The 16,324-nt window shown below is 53.5% G+C and overlaps 2 protein-coding genes across 2 annotated transcripts in view; both read left to right on the top strand.

Annotated features, from left to right (window-relative positions):
- TRIP4 (thyroid hormone receptor interactor 4) overlaps positions 1-1,369 on the top strand; it is a 51,158-nt gene extending 49,789 nt beyond the window's left edge. Inside the window, exon 14 of the transcript XR_008822862.1 lies at positions 1,258-1,369. The gene's annotated coding sequence lies outside the window, so the exon portion shown is untranslated. The remainder of the gene's footprint in view (positions 1-1,257) is intronic.
- A 6-nt stretch (positions 1,370-1,375) lies between these two features.
- The window catches only part of ZNF609 (zinc finger protein 609), a 57,411-nt gene continuing 42,462 nt past the window's right edge, over positions 1,376-16,324 (top strand). The window contains exon 1 of the mRNA XM_056344848.1: positions 1,376-2,122. Within this exon, the coding sequence (XP_056200823.1) occupies positions 1,376-2,122 (747 nt within the window). The remainder of the gene's footprint in view (positions 2,123-16,324) is intronic.

Consider the following 16,324-nt stretch of genomic DNA (forward strand, 5'->3'; position numbering starts at 1 on the left):
GCACCGTGAAGCTGCTTTCCAGGCTCCTGCCTGCTGGGGTTTGAAGAAATTTGTACATGTGTGGTGGGGGTTTTTTGTGTGTGTGTGTTTGGTTTTTTTTTCTTTTCGTTCTTCCTGTCTCGTTTCGCTTTAAGTCACCTGTTTCTGAAGTGTTGCTCATAAATAGTACCAGGAGCCAGCAGGCCGGGAGCTCGATGAGGAAAGGGATGACAGTACTGCTGGAGAGGAGCTTTGTCCAAATGGGTGGTCAAGGATTCCTTAAGGGATCTGGAGAGCGGGCAGCTGGAACCAAGTAGCTGGCTGGGTGGCTGCTGGGAAGAAGCTGTTCCATGTGTTAATTATGTCTTGTCAGTGTAATTGCCACGAGCTAACCTCAGCAAGTGACTCCAGGCTTTTTCAGGTTGTGCGTGAGTGTCTTGCTTGTTGTGCGTGGGTGTCTTGCTTGTTTCCCTCCCCCTGTCGCTGCCTCTGGGAGTGGGGAAGGCAAAGGGCTGGGAAGCCGGGAGGAGACATTTTGGGCTAGCTGGGGTTGGCCACAGCGCAGGCAGGTAGGGCTGATGCCCCTCTTTCCAGTTAAGACTGGGTACCTGTGCAGCTGTATCTCGGTGTCCCATTGTTCAAAGCCACCTACATGGCTCGTCATGCTGGAGGCGGTGGTGGTTTAACATCCTAAAGCCGGGTGCTGTCTTCTGCTGTCTGGAGGTGTGGGATGGAAACCTTGTGCTTCCTGCTGCAGTTTGGCCTTCAGTGACCGCTCTGACGCATCCCAAGTGTCACAGGCACTCTGAAGCTTGGGATTTATTTCCCACCGAGGCACTCGACTTCCCCGTCGAGCAGCTCTTGTCCCTCACAGTGAGGCTGGTGCAGAGAGGAGCCCTCCCCCCGGGTGGCATCGGCAGGAGAGGAATCAATCCTCCCTCCTAGGGGCAGCGCTCGATAATTCAGAGGGAAATGGCGAGCGGGGAAACGTGTGAGTAATGTCTTGTTGGAGCCGAGAGCCGTGACCTGCCAGGGCTGGTATTGATTGAGGGGACTGGTGCCAGGTGGCTGCTGCTGCGGGGATGGCTGTGGAGCAGTCCCCGGCCTCAGGTGGCAGGAGGTTGCTGCCTTGCACTGTGTGATGGGGGATTTGGGAAGTTGGGGGCTTTCATCCTGCCCAGGACCTCTCCTGCCTGCACTGGTGGCTGCCGATGAAGGCAGATCTGTCTGCTGGGTGCTCTTTGTGTGTAACGCTGTTCTCTTTGCTCTCCCTTCCAGCAACGATGCCGTCACCTGGGAAGACCCTGATCGCCGGAAGCCCCCCAAGGATGTAGGTGACCCCCAGGGTGTGGAGGCAGGGAAGAGCCTTGAACCGTGAGGGGCTGTTAACTCTAAGATGTCCTTGAGCAGCGGAGCTTCCGGAGGGAAAGGAATTGATGCGAACCCAGTTGAGACGTACGACAGCGGGGATGAGTGGGACATTGGTGTAGGAAATCTCATCATTGACCTGGATGCTGATTTGGAGAAGGATCAGCAGAAATTGGAAATGTCGGGCTCCAAAGAGATGGGGCTCCCGGCACCCAATGCGGTGGCAACCCTACCGGATAACATCAAGTTTGTGAGTCCGGTGCCGGGCCCGCAGGGCAAGGAGGGCAAATCCAAGTCAAAAAGGAGCAAGAGTGGCAAGGACAGTGGCAAACCAACCCCAGGGACCTCCTTGTTCACTCCCAACGAGGGAACTGTTGGCAAGAAGGAGGCTCAAGGACGCTCTGGGGATGGCGCGAACTCAGGTGGCTTGGTGCCTGCTGTCACCCCGAAGGGCTCGGAGAAATCGGCCAAAGCATCGCGCAGTGTGGCCGGCTCCAAGAAGGAGAAGGAGGGTGGCTCATCCAAAAACAAGAAGGAAAGGAGTGAGGGTGTGGGGGCTGCGGTAGAGAAGGAGCCCAGCGTGCTGCAGCCCCTGGCCCTGGCCGTGAGGGTGGGACAGTATGATGGGGGCCAGGGGACAGAGCCTGCTGCTGCCGAGCAGCTTGGGAGTATAGCTATTGACACGGGAGCTGCGCTCAATCCCTTGGGAGTTAAGTCTGAGCTGGAGGATGGGGAAAGTGAGTGCCGGCAGCTGAAGAAGGTGAAGTCAGAGAAGGTAAGAAAGGTGTCGCAGTGTGGGTGGAGGTGGTGTTGCCACTCGGCTCTGGTGGTTGCTCCTGCACCGGGATGTGCCACTGTGGATGACAAGGGAGCAGGAGCTTATGGCGGGACAGTCTGTCTTGTGCCATTGTGGGCCAGCGCTGATGTATGGCCGGTGCCTCCAAGTTCTGGTGTGAAGATGGTTAGGCTGTATGATGTACTGGGGTCTGGACACAGTGATGGGAGAGCCCCGGTCAATCTGTTGTCTGGCTTCTGGGAGCTGTGCACCAGCAAATCACCTGCAGTCGCTGTGAGTCTGAGGGCATTGTCCTGCTGTACCCTCAGGGGTTTGGGTTCTTTGATGCTGCAGTTGTGCCAGGTGGATCCAAGCCTCTTCAGCTCCTATTGCTCTGCTGGAGGAGCCTGGGCTGGTGGTGAAGGTGATGTCCTGGTCCTGGGCCCGCTCCAGCTCCGGACAGGACAGGGCAGCGTCTGTTGGCCACCATGCTGTGCTTCCCTGCAGCTCCCGGAGGAATTTATTTCTGTCTGGTTGCATCATTCGCAGAGAAGGAGACCTTGACGTGTTAGTAAATGTGGGATCTGTGTGGGTGTGCAAGCAAGCACAAGGTGCATGGTTGACAGGAGTTACTGTCTCATTTCTTGGTCTGCTGTTGGTATGTGGGCTTTGTCCCACTTGTGGTGGAGACCAGCCTTGGGGCAGTGGGTTGCTGTGGGTGATTTTTTACATGTTGCTCCTCCACTAACATGCAGCAGCGATGCTGAGATGGTGAAGCTGCTCTTCCAGATCACTGGGGGTGCAGAAAGCCCTGCCAGGGGCATGTGGCCAGCGGGGTGGATGGCTGTCTGTGCCTCTGAGTGGTGTTTGGTGCTGGGTGGCTGTGCAGCTGTTTCTGGATATGGCCACTGGAGTGGATGCTCAGTTCACTTGTTTCTTAGTCATCACAGTGGCTGATGTGATTTCTGTGGGTGGATGGGGGAAAACTTTGTGCACATGGAGCAGAAGCTCCTCCGTCCGAGTTACATGCGTGGTGTTGCGTGTCTGTGCCCATGAAGCCACACGTTTGCCGTGCACGAGGGGAGCATCACAGGCGTGTGTGCATTCAAGGTGGCTCAGCCCTATTGCTGTCAACGTGTGCTGTGTCGGGAGAGTGGCTGGGGGGGTGTCGGGGTGTGCACTGCTGTGTTTGCAGCTGGTGGCTCCCTTAAGGGGGGGGGGGGTTTAGCTCTGGGTGGAGATCACAGTGCTGGGCACCAGGAAGGGATAGGTAAGGAATTCTTAGTGGATTTGGGAGAGTTGCTGAGATCAATGAGATGTTGTTGAGATGCATTTTTTTCTTCCATCTGCAAAAAGATAGAGCATATACAGAGATAAGGGTGGTGGGGATGGCTGGCTATGGGATGGCTCTGGGAGAAGAGCTGCTAAGTAGGTTGGTGCTTCCTCCAGTCAAGAGGAAGACTCCTGGAGCAGGTGACTGAAGCCTGTAAAATTAAGGAGTGGTGTGGGGATGATGTGTTGTTTCCTTGTAACTTCTGGCAGCAGAACCAGAGTGAATGAAAACAGGAAGAGGAGCAGATGCTCTTTTGCATGATGGACTTGAATGCTGCTGCAAAAAGTTGTCAGTGCTGAAAGTTCATCAGTGCTCTGGGGCACCTAGATGGGTTTGTGGAGGAGGAACCCATCGGGGATGGGGTGGGGGTTTATAGGGCAGTGTCTTTTGGCTTGGGAAAAGCCCAAGGAGGGCTGGAGCTTGGGGAAATGGTTTGGGAAATATCTCAGCATGTTTGGCTACTGTGTTCCTTCATAGCCATCTGCTGCTGGCCGCTGCCAAAGCCAGCACAGGAGCTGGCTGGACCTTTGGTTGTACCCAGCATAGCTTTTCCTGTGTTTTTACTATTAAAGTTTTATTTCACTGATGCAGCTGCATAAACCCTCTGCAAGTAGAAATGCCAAAGTGAGGTGGGGATTATGAAGACAGGGACCAAACGTCACGGACCTTGACAGGTTTGAGTGGGCCCATGCGAACCTCGTGAAGTTCAGCGAGGCCAGGTGCAAGGTCCTGCTCCTGGGTCGGGTCAGTCCCCACTGTCAGCACAGGCTGCAGGGTGGATGGTTGGAGAGCAGCCCTGCTGAGAAGGACCTGGGGACAGTGGTGGGTGATAAATTGGACATTAGCTGGCACTACGCCCTTGCAGCCCAGAAAGCCGTTGTCTCCTGGGCTGCATAAGATGATGTTCCCCCTCTACTCCACTCTCGTGAGACCTCACTTGGAGTATGGCATCCAGCTCTGAGATCCTCAGTGCAAGGAAGCCATGGACTTGTTGGAGCAGGTCCAGAGGAGGGCTGTGAAGACGGTCTGAGGGCTGTAACACCTCTGCTATGGAGAGAGGCTGAGAGAATTGGGGTTGTACAGCTGGAGAGGTGCGGGGGAGACCTTACTGTGGCTTCTCAATATATGACAGGGGCTTATGACAAAGACAGAGAGAGACTTTTCACGAAGATCTGTAGTGACAGGACAAGGGGCAGCAGTTTAAACTGTAAGAGGGTAGGTTTAGATTGGAAATCAGGAAAAAATGTTTTACAGTGAGGGTGGTGAGACACTGGAAGAGGTTTCCCAGAGAAGTTGTGGATGCCTCATGGTAGGAAGTTGTTTAAGGCCAGGCTGGACGGGGCTTTGAGCAATGTGATCTAGTGGAAGGTGTCCCTGCCTGTGGCAGGGGGCTTGGACTAGATGATCTTTGAAGGTCCCTTCCAACCCAAACCATTTTATCATCTGTACAGATACCCTGTGAGAATGGTTCTGCCATTTTACTTGTCTGGATTCAGTTACAACCACATTGATGAAGGCTCAGCCTGGAGGTTAAGCCCTGTTTTGAGAAGTGATTCAAGGTCTGGATCAGCAGGAAAATGTGTCATGTCTGCGCTCAGGAGGAAACAGCTGTGTTTCGTCAGCCTCCTGAGGGCAGCTAGATGGCTTCCTTTAGGTTGGGAAGGCTGTGGCAAGGAGAAGGAAGGTGTCTGCATGGCAAGGGGTGGGAAAGAAGTTTTTATTTCTCAAAGAGCCTGAGGATGGGCTGATGGTTGGGGCAGGGTGGAGCATATAGGGGATGAGATGGGCTGTGATTTTGAGCTCCTCCTGTCTCCTGAAAGCTGCAGATATGCCCCAAACCTAGCATGTTGGAGTCCAGAGGACAAGCAAAGAGTGGAGGTGTGTGCCGGCTGTGCGAGGACAGCTCCTCCGGGGAGTGCATCAGGTGGATGAAGGCAATGGGTTCCTGCAGGCCTTGGGACAAACCCTGCCTGCCTGGGAAGTGAGAAACTTGCTCAGACCGAAAGGGGAACAGCCACAATGTGACTCAGCCCAGCCTTTGGTCTCCGGCAGCTTGTCCTCTGCTTAACCCTGTGCTGCTCCTGCTTCTGTTTTGGACAGGGAGGCTGGTCTCCCTCTGGGGATGAAGAGAGATAGACTGTCTCTGCCTCTGCTGGCTTCAGCCCAGGGCAGGTGATCTCCTTGTACATGTGTGCACACTAAGCAGTCAGCCTCCAGCCAGGAGGCTTTGTTGTATCTCCTTGGCTGGATTAAAGAGCACTTTAGTAGCGAGGATTTTTCCTTGACGAGATGCTTAGATGCTACAGTCAGCATGCCATTTGCCCCTCCTTCTGCTTTTGTTCTCTTTGAATATCTCACTGGTAGGGTTTTGCAGTCCTCCAGTCCTTGCTGGGTGTAGGGAAGAGCTTTGCTTTGGGTTTTTTCAGACGCCTTTTCCTGTCAGCAGGTGCTTAAGCTGGCGTGGTGTCCACGGGTGAGATCACCCTTGCTCCCGTGTCTGACATCACAGCGACAGAGCCTGTGGACGTGGCTTGTGGGCTCAATGGAACGTGTTTTGCTAGTGTGGTCCCGTGGCTCCTCTGTTCACTGCTTCCCAGAAACGGAATATCTCAAACACCCTTTTTCTAGGTACGTTATGTTGGCCATATCCATCCTCCTGTTGCAGCACGCCATGGCTTAAGTACCCCCTCAAACCTGATGCCACTGGTGTGTGGGACACAAGCAGTAACTTTGCCAGGGGTGGGGCTGATCATGATGGAACCCTTGGCCATAACCCTGCTGAGACCTTCCAGGGTCTCAGGGGTGGGCTGAGCACCTAGTGCAGGTTTGCCTTTGACTTTGGTTTGGTGTCTGGGCAGCTCCTTCCATCAGCCTGTGCTGCTGGAGCCCCCAGAGCTATTGGGGGGGGGGGGGGGGGCAGGAGTGGGAATTTAATACTTCTTGCAGCAGGGAGAGAAATGAGCCTGTGCCGATGCACTCGTGGGTGGAGCGTGTGGACCAGCAAGGGGGTCCATCCCCGACTTGGTGGGCAGCAAGCCGTGGGTCATTGGGGATGGCTGGAGCTGAGCTGGGGTTTGGTTTGGAGGGGTAGCAGTGGTCGGGAGGGAACTGCTGCTCTCGGTGAGCAGTCATGCTCAGCAAAATGGCCGTGCATGGAGGAGCAGCACCGGCCGGCCTTGGGAAGCCTGTTTTCACTGCCTGCCCCACCGGCTGCTTTCATGTGGCCGAGCTGGCCCTGGGGACTGTTCTCTGGGGCGGCGGGTGCTCGCTTGCCAGCTCTCCATCCCGGCCTGCTGCCCGCGCCATTGCCCTTGCACCCTGCTCCTCGCACGGTGGGGTGGCCCGGCCTGGCTGGGGATGCTCAGCATTAAACAAAAGAGCCTCCCAGCTCTTGGCTCCTGCTCCTGCTTTGTTTTGATTGAGAGGTTGTTCAGCAGGAGAAGGGCGTGTTTTTTGTTTGTGGTTTTTTTTTCCCTCCTCTTCTGACGAGCGTCCAGATGCAACGCTGCTGCAAACAAGGGAAAGGCAAACAGAAGCCGCTGGAGACTCGGCTCCTCTGAAAAGCCTTTCTGGGTCACGTGCGCTGCGGTTTCCAGCAGTGAAGAGGGTGGGTTTGGTCGTGTCCCTCTGCGGGAGAGGGGGTAGAAGCCACCAGTGCATTTTTTTTCGCCCTGAATTTCCCCCCACACACACACAGTGTGGTTATGCCCTGCGTGTTCTCCAAGCAGAGGTCCCCTGCTATGGGTGGCCCGATGGTGAGGGGCACTGCAGTGGACAGGCCCCAAAACTGGTGTGAAAATACATACCTGGTTCTGTGGGAGGACAGCATGGCATTGGAGGTGGTGCTTGAGCAGCGGCTGGGATGTCAGATGGTAGTGGAGGAAGTGGGGTGGCCACATTATGTTGGTGGCAGCTGCCAAAAAAGAAATACTCCCCAAAAATACATCTGTGGACTCTCCCTGCTGCTCGCTGTCTTGCCCAGCAGTTAGCAGTGTGGCTTTAGTGCAGTCTGTGCATACCATCTTCCCCTAAAGCCATAGAGGCAGATCTGCACAGTGTCTTAAGCACTGTTCCTACAGCTGGGACTGTCCTAGCCTGACTGGGACATGGCAGGACCCCTCCAGGTGATAGGTGTCCCCCACCCATTAATTCTCTACCTGGAATTGAAGCATGATTACTTTTTTTTTTTTTAAAAAAAAACACACCTATTTTTGGTGGGAAGGATGAGGTTTGGTGGTGTATGGAGTGGTGTGGGTTGGGGTGAAGGGATGCTTGGATGACTCCATCTTGAAGAGGTGAGATCTTCCTGGAAGGCAGTAGCTCTGTTAGCTGCAAGCCCCATGGGAGATGGCCATCCTGGGGACATTTCTATATGATGGATATTCCATTTGCTTCCGGCTTTGCACCTCAAAGAGAATGATGCTCTCTGTAGAGCCTGGAGACCATTGTGGGCTTGGCCCCAACCTGACCACAGTGGCAGCTCCTTGCACTTGGCTGTGGGCATGTAGCTGCTAATCCTGTGCTGCTGCCTTACATTGTCCTTCTGGTGGGTATAAAGGGCTCTTCTGTCATGGTATCCTGGTCATTACCAGCATCTTGATGTTCCTTTAGTGCTCGTCCTCTCCTCCTTTGCTAGCTGGTGGTGCACCAGTACAGCAGTGCAGCTGATTCACCTTGCTCAGAGCCTCCAGCTCTGCTGTCCATGCATCCTTTTAGGACTTGATCTCACCCTCCACTGGCAGCTCTTTGTGTCTTACGGCCGTACAAAATGGTTCAGATGTGGTTTGATCATTGAGCTCCCTGAGGAATGGCATGGGAGCAGGGAGCCACCGTGCCGAGGGCTTGAGCCAGTTGTGTGCCAAGCACCTTCTGTGCTTGCAGAAAAACCTAATGCACCAAAACAGCTTTTCCCACCCCAGATGTGAAGACGTTTGATGTGAGGCTTTGGCAAGACCTGAGCTGCTCCGACCCAAGGTTCCCATCGAGGTGAGGATGAAGAGACGTCCTCTGCACTGGAGATGGTGCTTTAGGAAGCAGAGTCGCTTGATGTGGGACTAAGCCAGGATGGGGTGTTGTGGGCTGGTCCCAGCCTCATGCTTCAAAGGCATGCTTGCGATTTTGACCCAGATGTGATGGGTAGTGCCTGGCATGGCTTTCCTTGTCTTGGGGCCAGTCTGGGTGGAGAAACTCCCAGTGGAGGTGTTTTGGTGGAAACAGTTTTTGCTTTACAGGCTCTCCAAAGCTTGCTCCGTCCATCCCTTCAGACCTGGCATTAATCCTACACTTTGTTTTCCCCCAGGGATTTTTGCGGCATGAGGAAAGCCCCCAGCACTTGGGGTAGGGGCCTGCTTGAACTGAACCCCCCCAGGCAGAAGCTGTGCTCCTGCCATCCTGTGCTGCTTCCCACCGCTTGCTCCACAGGGCTTGGCTCTTTCTGGAGAACAGCACTGGCAGCTCAGGGAAGTGGTGGCAGGGTGCAGGCAGCTGCCGGCTTGTGCCTGCTCCTCTTGCCATGGTTTTTTTTCTCCAGCCATGCTGGAATCAGCTGCCTCCAGAGCTGCTGACAGGGCTGTGTGGGGAGGCCATGGGGAATTACACCACTTGTTTCCTTATCGTCCCGGACCTGCTGCCCGGAGCCTTCTGCTCTAGGAACAAGGCAAGAAGGGGGCACGCAGCCAACATGTGTCAAGAGCTACAAAGGAGGAAATTGGCCTCGTTCACTTAAAACTGTGGGGTTAGTCTTTGAGTTTTGGCTCCTGCTGAGAGGTTATTTATATGTGGGCTTTTTTTTTTTTTTTTTTTTTAATAACCGCTGGATGTAGCAGGCTGGGAGTTTCAGCTGATACCACCTCTGAAGATTTTATAAAGGAAAAATTGCATCTCTCCCTGTTTGCTTTCCCACTGGCAGCGTTAGGAAGGACTAGTTAAGGGGGTGAGTTAGTTTTTGATGTCTGACCCATTGGCACTGCTGTGTCCTGTTCAATAGGTGGTTGTGCTGAATGCAGCTCTGTCTCTGCCAGGGTGGGAAGCAGGACCTGCGGCTCCCCATCAAGGACATGGCAGTAGGAAACTGAGCTGGGCCAGGAAGGCAGAGAAAACATCTCCTCATTCCCAAAGCACTAGAGCAGAATGACAGGATGCTAATGAGGAGGCTGGTGGGCGTGGGATGGCTCCTTGGTGGGATCCTGCACTGCTTCCTTGGTGTAAGCAAGCTGCAAATCTGCTCCCTTGACGCTTTGATAAGAGGTTCTGGTGAAAAGGCTGTCGGGTGATTGATCCTGCTGACTCATGGACCCAATTTCTCCTCTGATGGAGATGGTAACTGCTTGAGATGGGTCAGATTTGGAGGCTAACTGGCCTGGGTAGACTCTTTTGTATGTGTTGCCTTGCTTCCAGGCTGGTGGTGGCTGCTTATTAGCCTAATGACCCCCAGTTACCCAGCACCATTTATCTGCCTGAGTGAGATTTCTTTAAAGGAAGATTCGCATGTCTCAAGTGCTGCACGACCCCAAAGGCTTCGAAACCTGCGGCCCCTGCCAGGGAGCTGATGCAAGGGGAGTGTGGCAGGAGTAACCCACTAATGAGCAGAGCTGCTCCTCCACGTGGCAGCTAGGGAGGCTGCTGGAAAGGGCTGCGGAGCAAAGCGCTGCCTGCTTTCCCCCTGCCTCTGCTTTTAAGGCTGGTTTGTTAGGGATTTGCCACCTTTTCCCAGGCACAATGTCTTCTGTGCTGCTGCTTTCCCCATTGTTTGCTGTGCAAACACGGTGCTGTGTTGCTCTGCTGCTGCTCTTGAGGATTCTTTAGGCTGGAGTTGTGAAGTCCATCTTCCCTGTGAGTCCTTGTGTGCAGGCAACCTTGGAGGTGTGCTGGGTGAGAGGGCACCCAGATGTTCAGAGCTGATGGCAGGCAGCTCCCCTGTGCGGGATAAAGGGCAGCTGGTGATTGCAGTGATGGTTCCTGCCTCCTGGTGATTGATGTCTGGAGCTTGAATCCTCATTGGGCTGCAAGAGGAAAGCCACCTCAGGTCTGGTAGATGTTGAGCCAGCAGCTGGAGTCGGAGAGCAGGGGAGAGCAGCCCATGGCTGGAAAGAAAATCACTGGGCTCCAAAATGATTTAAAGCTACCAGCAGCCTGATGATATGTTGTATTTGGTGACAACATCTGCTCAAATTGTTCCTGTCCCTGTTAGTCATTTCTGCCCATGGACCAGATTGGGGAACTGATCTGATGTAAATAAATGTGTTTGGGGTTTTCTAGGGTGAGCTCAGGTTGTGTGCTGGCATGGGTGTGTAAGTGGGCATGCTGTGCTGCTGGGACGGGTGGGATCATGGGCAGTGGGGGTGCTGCCTTGGGCTGGAGATGGGGAACTTGCTCAGAGTGGTGCTGTGCTGTAAGGGGCTGGGGGGCTCTGCCTGACCACCAGCCTCTCGCAGGGCTCACAGTGACTTTGGCCAGCACCACTCAACCCAGGAGGGTATGTGGGGCCTGTGCTTCCATCTCTTGTCCTTCCATGCCCACAGCCTTGCCCCTGGCCCGCTGAACAGTGCAGGCTCCATCCCAGCAAGCTGCAGACAGGATAAATCCCTTTGCAGGAAGACGTTAACCACAAAGCTTTTATAAGGTGTGGTAATGGCACATGCTTATATATGCTGATGTTTCCCCCATGCTTGACACTGGAATTGGTTTAAAAACGTGGTAAGTGTCTGGATTTATTTTAAAATACTGTCCGGGCCTTTGGTTGCTTGGGGTCTCTTGAAGCATGCCATAATGAATGATGTGGAAAGCTCACCTACTTGCAGGTTTAAGCTTTAATTCTGGTTGCAACATCAAGGTCACTACACTTTACATCCCATCAAGTGGGCTGGGTTGTGATACAACTCAAAAGCACTTTTTGTCCACTGGCGAGGGAGCAAGAGGGACCCATCGAGGCTCTTGGCTGCCTTTCCTTGATGTGAATGCTGGAGCCTCCATGCCTCAGTTTCCCCCATCCTCCACATGGATCGCATGCTCCTGTTAGGCATGAGAGTGGACTTTGTTGGGGGGAGCACCTGAGCTGCTCTGAGTGGAGAAGGCACCATTATGGCTACAAATCCCGTGGTTGTGGTGGTGGGTTGTTTTGTGTTTGTTTTTTGGGTTTTTTTTTCCCCCCAAACCAGAAAGTAATTTCATTCTGGGAAGCTCGCTTCCCCAATTAACTATGTAAATTCAGTGTTGTGATTTTGTTCCCCAGGTGCAATGCAAACGAGCACCGTTCCCAGACTCCCTCTGCTCACCCTCCCATCCCTCCAGTCGTTGGGATGCAGGTACACTGCCTCCTGCACTGGGAACGGCCCGGCTCATCTGTTTAACAGATAGATGTGGCTTGTTCTAGAGGGAACTGTGTGCCGTATGGCTGGTGGCCGCTGTCCTTGGGCTCAGCCCTTGGAAGAGGACCCTGGAGCTGGGGCTTGGTCCTGGATTCAAGCCCATTGCCGGCCAGGCTGGAGCAGGGAGAGCTGCATCCACCCTGCAGCTTGTCCATTGATGGTGGGGAGTGCTGTCTGAAAGGGGCTGGTTCCCTGGGGGAGGGTGACCCAAATGTAATCGGTAGTGCTGAAGCTGGTGTGGGTGCTGGGGGCGCTGCATGGCTGGTGTGGTGTGGCGAAGAGGCTGCAATGTCCTCGTCCTACGCTGAGCATGGTGTGTGCCAAGAGCCGCAGCTCCTGTGATTCTACCAGCTCAAGCAAGTGTTTCCAGCTGGCACTGCCCTGCCAGCTTGGGATCCTGACCCACCCTCCCCAGGGGGGACACGCAGCCCCAGGTCTCTGCGCCCATGTCCCCCTTGACCCCGCCATGGCTTAGGCAAGAGAGGCCCTTTGTAAGGAGAAGGGAGCAAAGCCGGGGGGGGGGTGTGTGTGCGTCGGGGCTGGAGTGAGCTCCAGCAGTGGAGCAGGGAAGGGAGGTTTTGGAAGGACAGGAAAGAGCTGGGGCTGGGCCGGGGGCCGGGGGAGATCGCTTTCGAGGCTGAAAAGGATCCTGTAAGGAGAGGGTGGCCAGGCGCCAGTCAGCTCTTTGAGGTGGTAACTTAAGTCATCAAGAATTGCTGGTGCGTGCTGGCAAAGCCTCTCCCGTCCAGGTGCTGGGGGGACGAGCAGATCTATAGAATGCCTTGTAAGTAGAGCAACATTCTAGGGCTTTGAGTGCTGTTTGCTATTCTGTGGCTTGGAGGGGAGGAAGGCAACCGTGTATATATATCACAGAGCCAAGCAGTTTGCTAACAGGAAAGTTTCTTTTTTTGCTTACCATTAACATTTCAAGGTATAGGAACTCTTTAGGTATTTAGAGTTTTATGGTCTTCCAGGCTGGCTATTAATACCCTGCTTTGTGTACAGGGTGAAGGGAGCTGAAGGGCCTGAGCTTTGAATGTCCTTTGAAGGAAACCAGACTTTTGGTAGAAAACCCTACGGCTGCAAGCAGAGCATTTCTTAGCTGCCCTGACCTAGGGGGAAGAGTTAAAGCCCCTCACTAGCCGGGGGAGCGGATGGTTCAGCTCTGGGGTTGTGCTCTACAGGGACTGGATCTTACGTCAGAAAAGCAAAGGCTGCATGTGAGACCACCCTCTGGCGTAAGGGTGACCAGACATGCCATGGCTTTGCCAGATCGCTGCCTGATTATTTTGTGGAGGAGCCACATCCCAGGAGAAGGCCCTGCTTTTGAGGGGCTCGCAGCCTGTGCTCCTCTGCTCCATCCTGCAGACCCAGAGGACAGGAGCAGTTGGTGCTCTGTCTGGTAGGTAACTCAGCAGTAGCCATGGTAGCTTGGACCCAGCTTGTGTCCTGTCCATGTGGTCTCTGTAAGTAGGTTCAGCATTTTACCTGTTCCCCCAAGGGTGTGAAAAGGTGCATGGTGTTAAAAATTGGAAGTTTTGGGATTTCCGGGATGTGTGCTCGGCAGCAGTGCCTTGGCTCCTGGCAGGAGCACCTCCCTCTGTGGGGCCCTTCAAAGGCGGAAGCCACAGTGGAGAGGGCAGCGGCAGATCCAGTTCTAGTTTTTCTTGTTGTGTGAACAGAAGCTGTTTTGGGGTTCCCTTTGCACTGCCTGTTTCACTGCCTCTGTACCCAATGCTCCCAGCATGCCTGAGCCCTGGGGCCCATTCCTGCAGGGAAGGGGCTCTCCTCGCCTGCTGTTGGCAGGGAGAAGAGGACAAGTGAGATGCACCACATCTTTGTGGCATCCTGACAGTCTCCAGCCTTTGGCTGCAGGAATGAGAGCAACCAGATTTGCAGGTGCCTGTTGTTTCTACAGCAAGAAACCAATGGCTTCATCCTCCAAGCCACTGAAGCAGACAGATTTTGTGGGAAAGCTGGGGATCCAGTTTGGTGCAGATCCCAAGCTGGTAGCACAAGGAGCACATGATGAGAGGGTTGGCTCCTCTTTCAAAGCCACTGTCATAAAAGTGGAGTATGTTGATTTGAGGTGGTGGGCTGGGGTTTTGGTAAAATGAACAAATCTAGGCATGGAGATCTGTGTTACAGGGCTGTGCTCTGCTCCTTATCCACTGCCCTGCTGTTGTGTGTTGCCCAACAGCCTTTGGAAAACATCCTCCCTGGTCAACCCATTTCAAACACCCGGCATAAAGCAGCACCTGGCGAGAGGTGCCTCAGCAGCCCATGTCAGCTGAGCGATTCCAGACTCCCACCAGCGAGCAAGGCCACTAAACCCCAGTCTCCTCTGGGAACTGATGGTCTGATATGGGAGATGGGAAGAGAATCACTTTCAATTCAATGAGCTGGTGTGGGAGACTCAGATGGCCTGGCTGCATCTGTGGCTGTTAGCTCCAGCACTCAGTGCCACTCTCAGGTCTGCTTTACTTTTCAGTGCTAGGAAATTGAATGAAGAGAAAACCACTTAGGAGGATTTTAATCAGAACTTGGCAGAAGAACTTGAGGAAACTCAAGAAATCTTCTGACATCTGGCTTCAAGCTGAGATTGCTGATGAATGGAAAGGGCAAAGATGAGACCATGGCTCGGGTGGGTTGGATTTCTTCTGGCCCATTTAATGGGATCATGTTAGCATTCCTGCCCCTGTGGGCTGGGTGAGAAGGGAGAAAATAAGCCTTCTTCAGTGTGCTGGAGACTGGCTGTCAGCTGGAAATGAAGCAGAGTCCTTGGGGAGCAGTTGATGAAAGTCATCCCAGAGCTGCTGAAGATGGCCAGTCCTGGCTTAGGAGGAGAGATTGCTTAATTTATAGTAATAGTGGCCTTGAAGTAGTGTGATGCAATTGGACTTCTTCAAGAAGATGACCTCGACAGGCTTGAGGAGTGGGCCCCATGCGAACCTCGTGAAGTTCAGCGAGGCCAGGTGCAAGGTCCCTGCTCCTGGGTCGGGTCAGTCCCCACTGTCAGCACAGGCTGCAGGGTGGATGGTTGGAGAGCAGCCCTGCTGAGAAGGACCTGGGGACAGTGGTGGGTGATAAATTGGACATTAGCTGGCACTACGCCCTTGCAGCCCAGAAAGCCGTTGTCTCCTGGGCTGCATAAGAAGCAGCGTGGCCAGCAGGTGGAGGGAGGTGATGTTCCCCCCTCTACTCCACTCTCGTGAGACCTCACTTGGAGTATGGCAATCCAGCTCTGAGATCCTCAGTGCAAGGAAGCCATGGACTTGTTGGAGCAGGTCCAGAGGAGGGCTGTGAAGACGGTCTGAGGGCTGTAACACCTCTGCTATGGAGAGAGGCTGAGAGAATTGGGGTTGTACAGCTGGAGAGGTGCGGGGGAGACCTTACTGTGGCTTCTCAATATATGACAGGGGCTTATGACAAAGACAGAGAGAGACTTTTCACGAAGATCTGTAGTGACAGGACAAGGGGCAGCAGTTTAAACTGTAAGAGGGTAGGTTTAGATTGGAAATCAGGAAAAAATGTTTTACAGTGAGGGTGGTGAGACACTGGAAGAGGTTTCCCAGAGAAGTTGTGGATGCCTCATGGTAGGAAGTTGTTTAAGGCCAGGCTGGACGGGGCTTTGAGCAATGTGATCTAGTGGAAGGTGTCCCTGCCTGTGGCAGGGGGCTTGGACTAGATGATCTTTGAAGGTCCCTTCCAACCCAAACCATTCTGTGATTCTGTGGTGCAAAGTTGTTGATGGTAATGGTAGATGCTGTTGGGAGTGAGAAATGCTGCTGTGAGGTTCAAAGATCTCATGGGTGACCTCTGGGTTCTAACTGAGGCATGCGTGAGGGGTGGCTTGTTGCTTGGATAAACCTGTTGCTGTGGTAGGGTTTTAATCTCAGCTCCCCAGAACGTTGCTTAGAGCTGATGGCAAGTTTCCCATAACATCTTCTCAGCTCAAGTTTCTCATTTAGGGGTTTGGCTCAGTTGTCACTCCTTCTGTAAACTGTTATTTTGGAAAATTTGATTAAAAATCCATTGAGTGGTATGAGTAACTTGACCATTTAGGGGAAGGAGAGCTGCAGGAGCGATTCTTGTGTGCGTGTCCTGCAGATGGGTAACCCAAAACAACATTTGTTTTCTTATTCCAGGCGAGGTGAGCATGTAGTTTTGGTTGAGTGTGGGTCTGGCGCTGCTGCACCCTTCCTAAGTTGTGTTTGTTTGTAAAGGGCTCTTCATGACTGCATTGCACCATTGCTTTTAGTTAGTTTTATTGATATTCCAACATCTGTTGGAATCCACTGTTGGAATCCAATCCACTGTTTTCCTAAACGTGCTTTTATCCAAGAAGAGGTTAAGGAGTGAGACCTCTAAAGCTGCCAAAAATAATCTTTGCTTGAGACTAAGTACCGCTTTCGGGACTTTCTCTTGTAAAACAATTTGTGGGTGAGCACAATGAACAACCCTAGGAAGCCCCCAGATGCTCCAGCTGGTTGTTGCTGCTGG

Source organism: Falco biarmicus, chromosome 7, assembly GCF_023638135.1.
Source record: "Falco biarmicus isolate bFalBia1 chromosome 7, bFalBia1.pri, whole genome shotgun sequence".
NCBI lineage: Eukaryota > Metazoa > Chordata > Aves > Falconiformes > Falconidae > Falco > Falco biarmicus.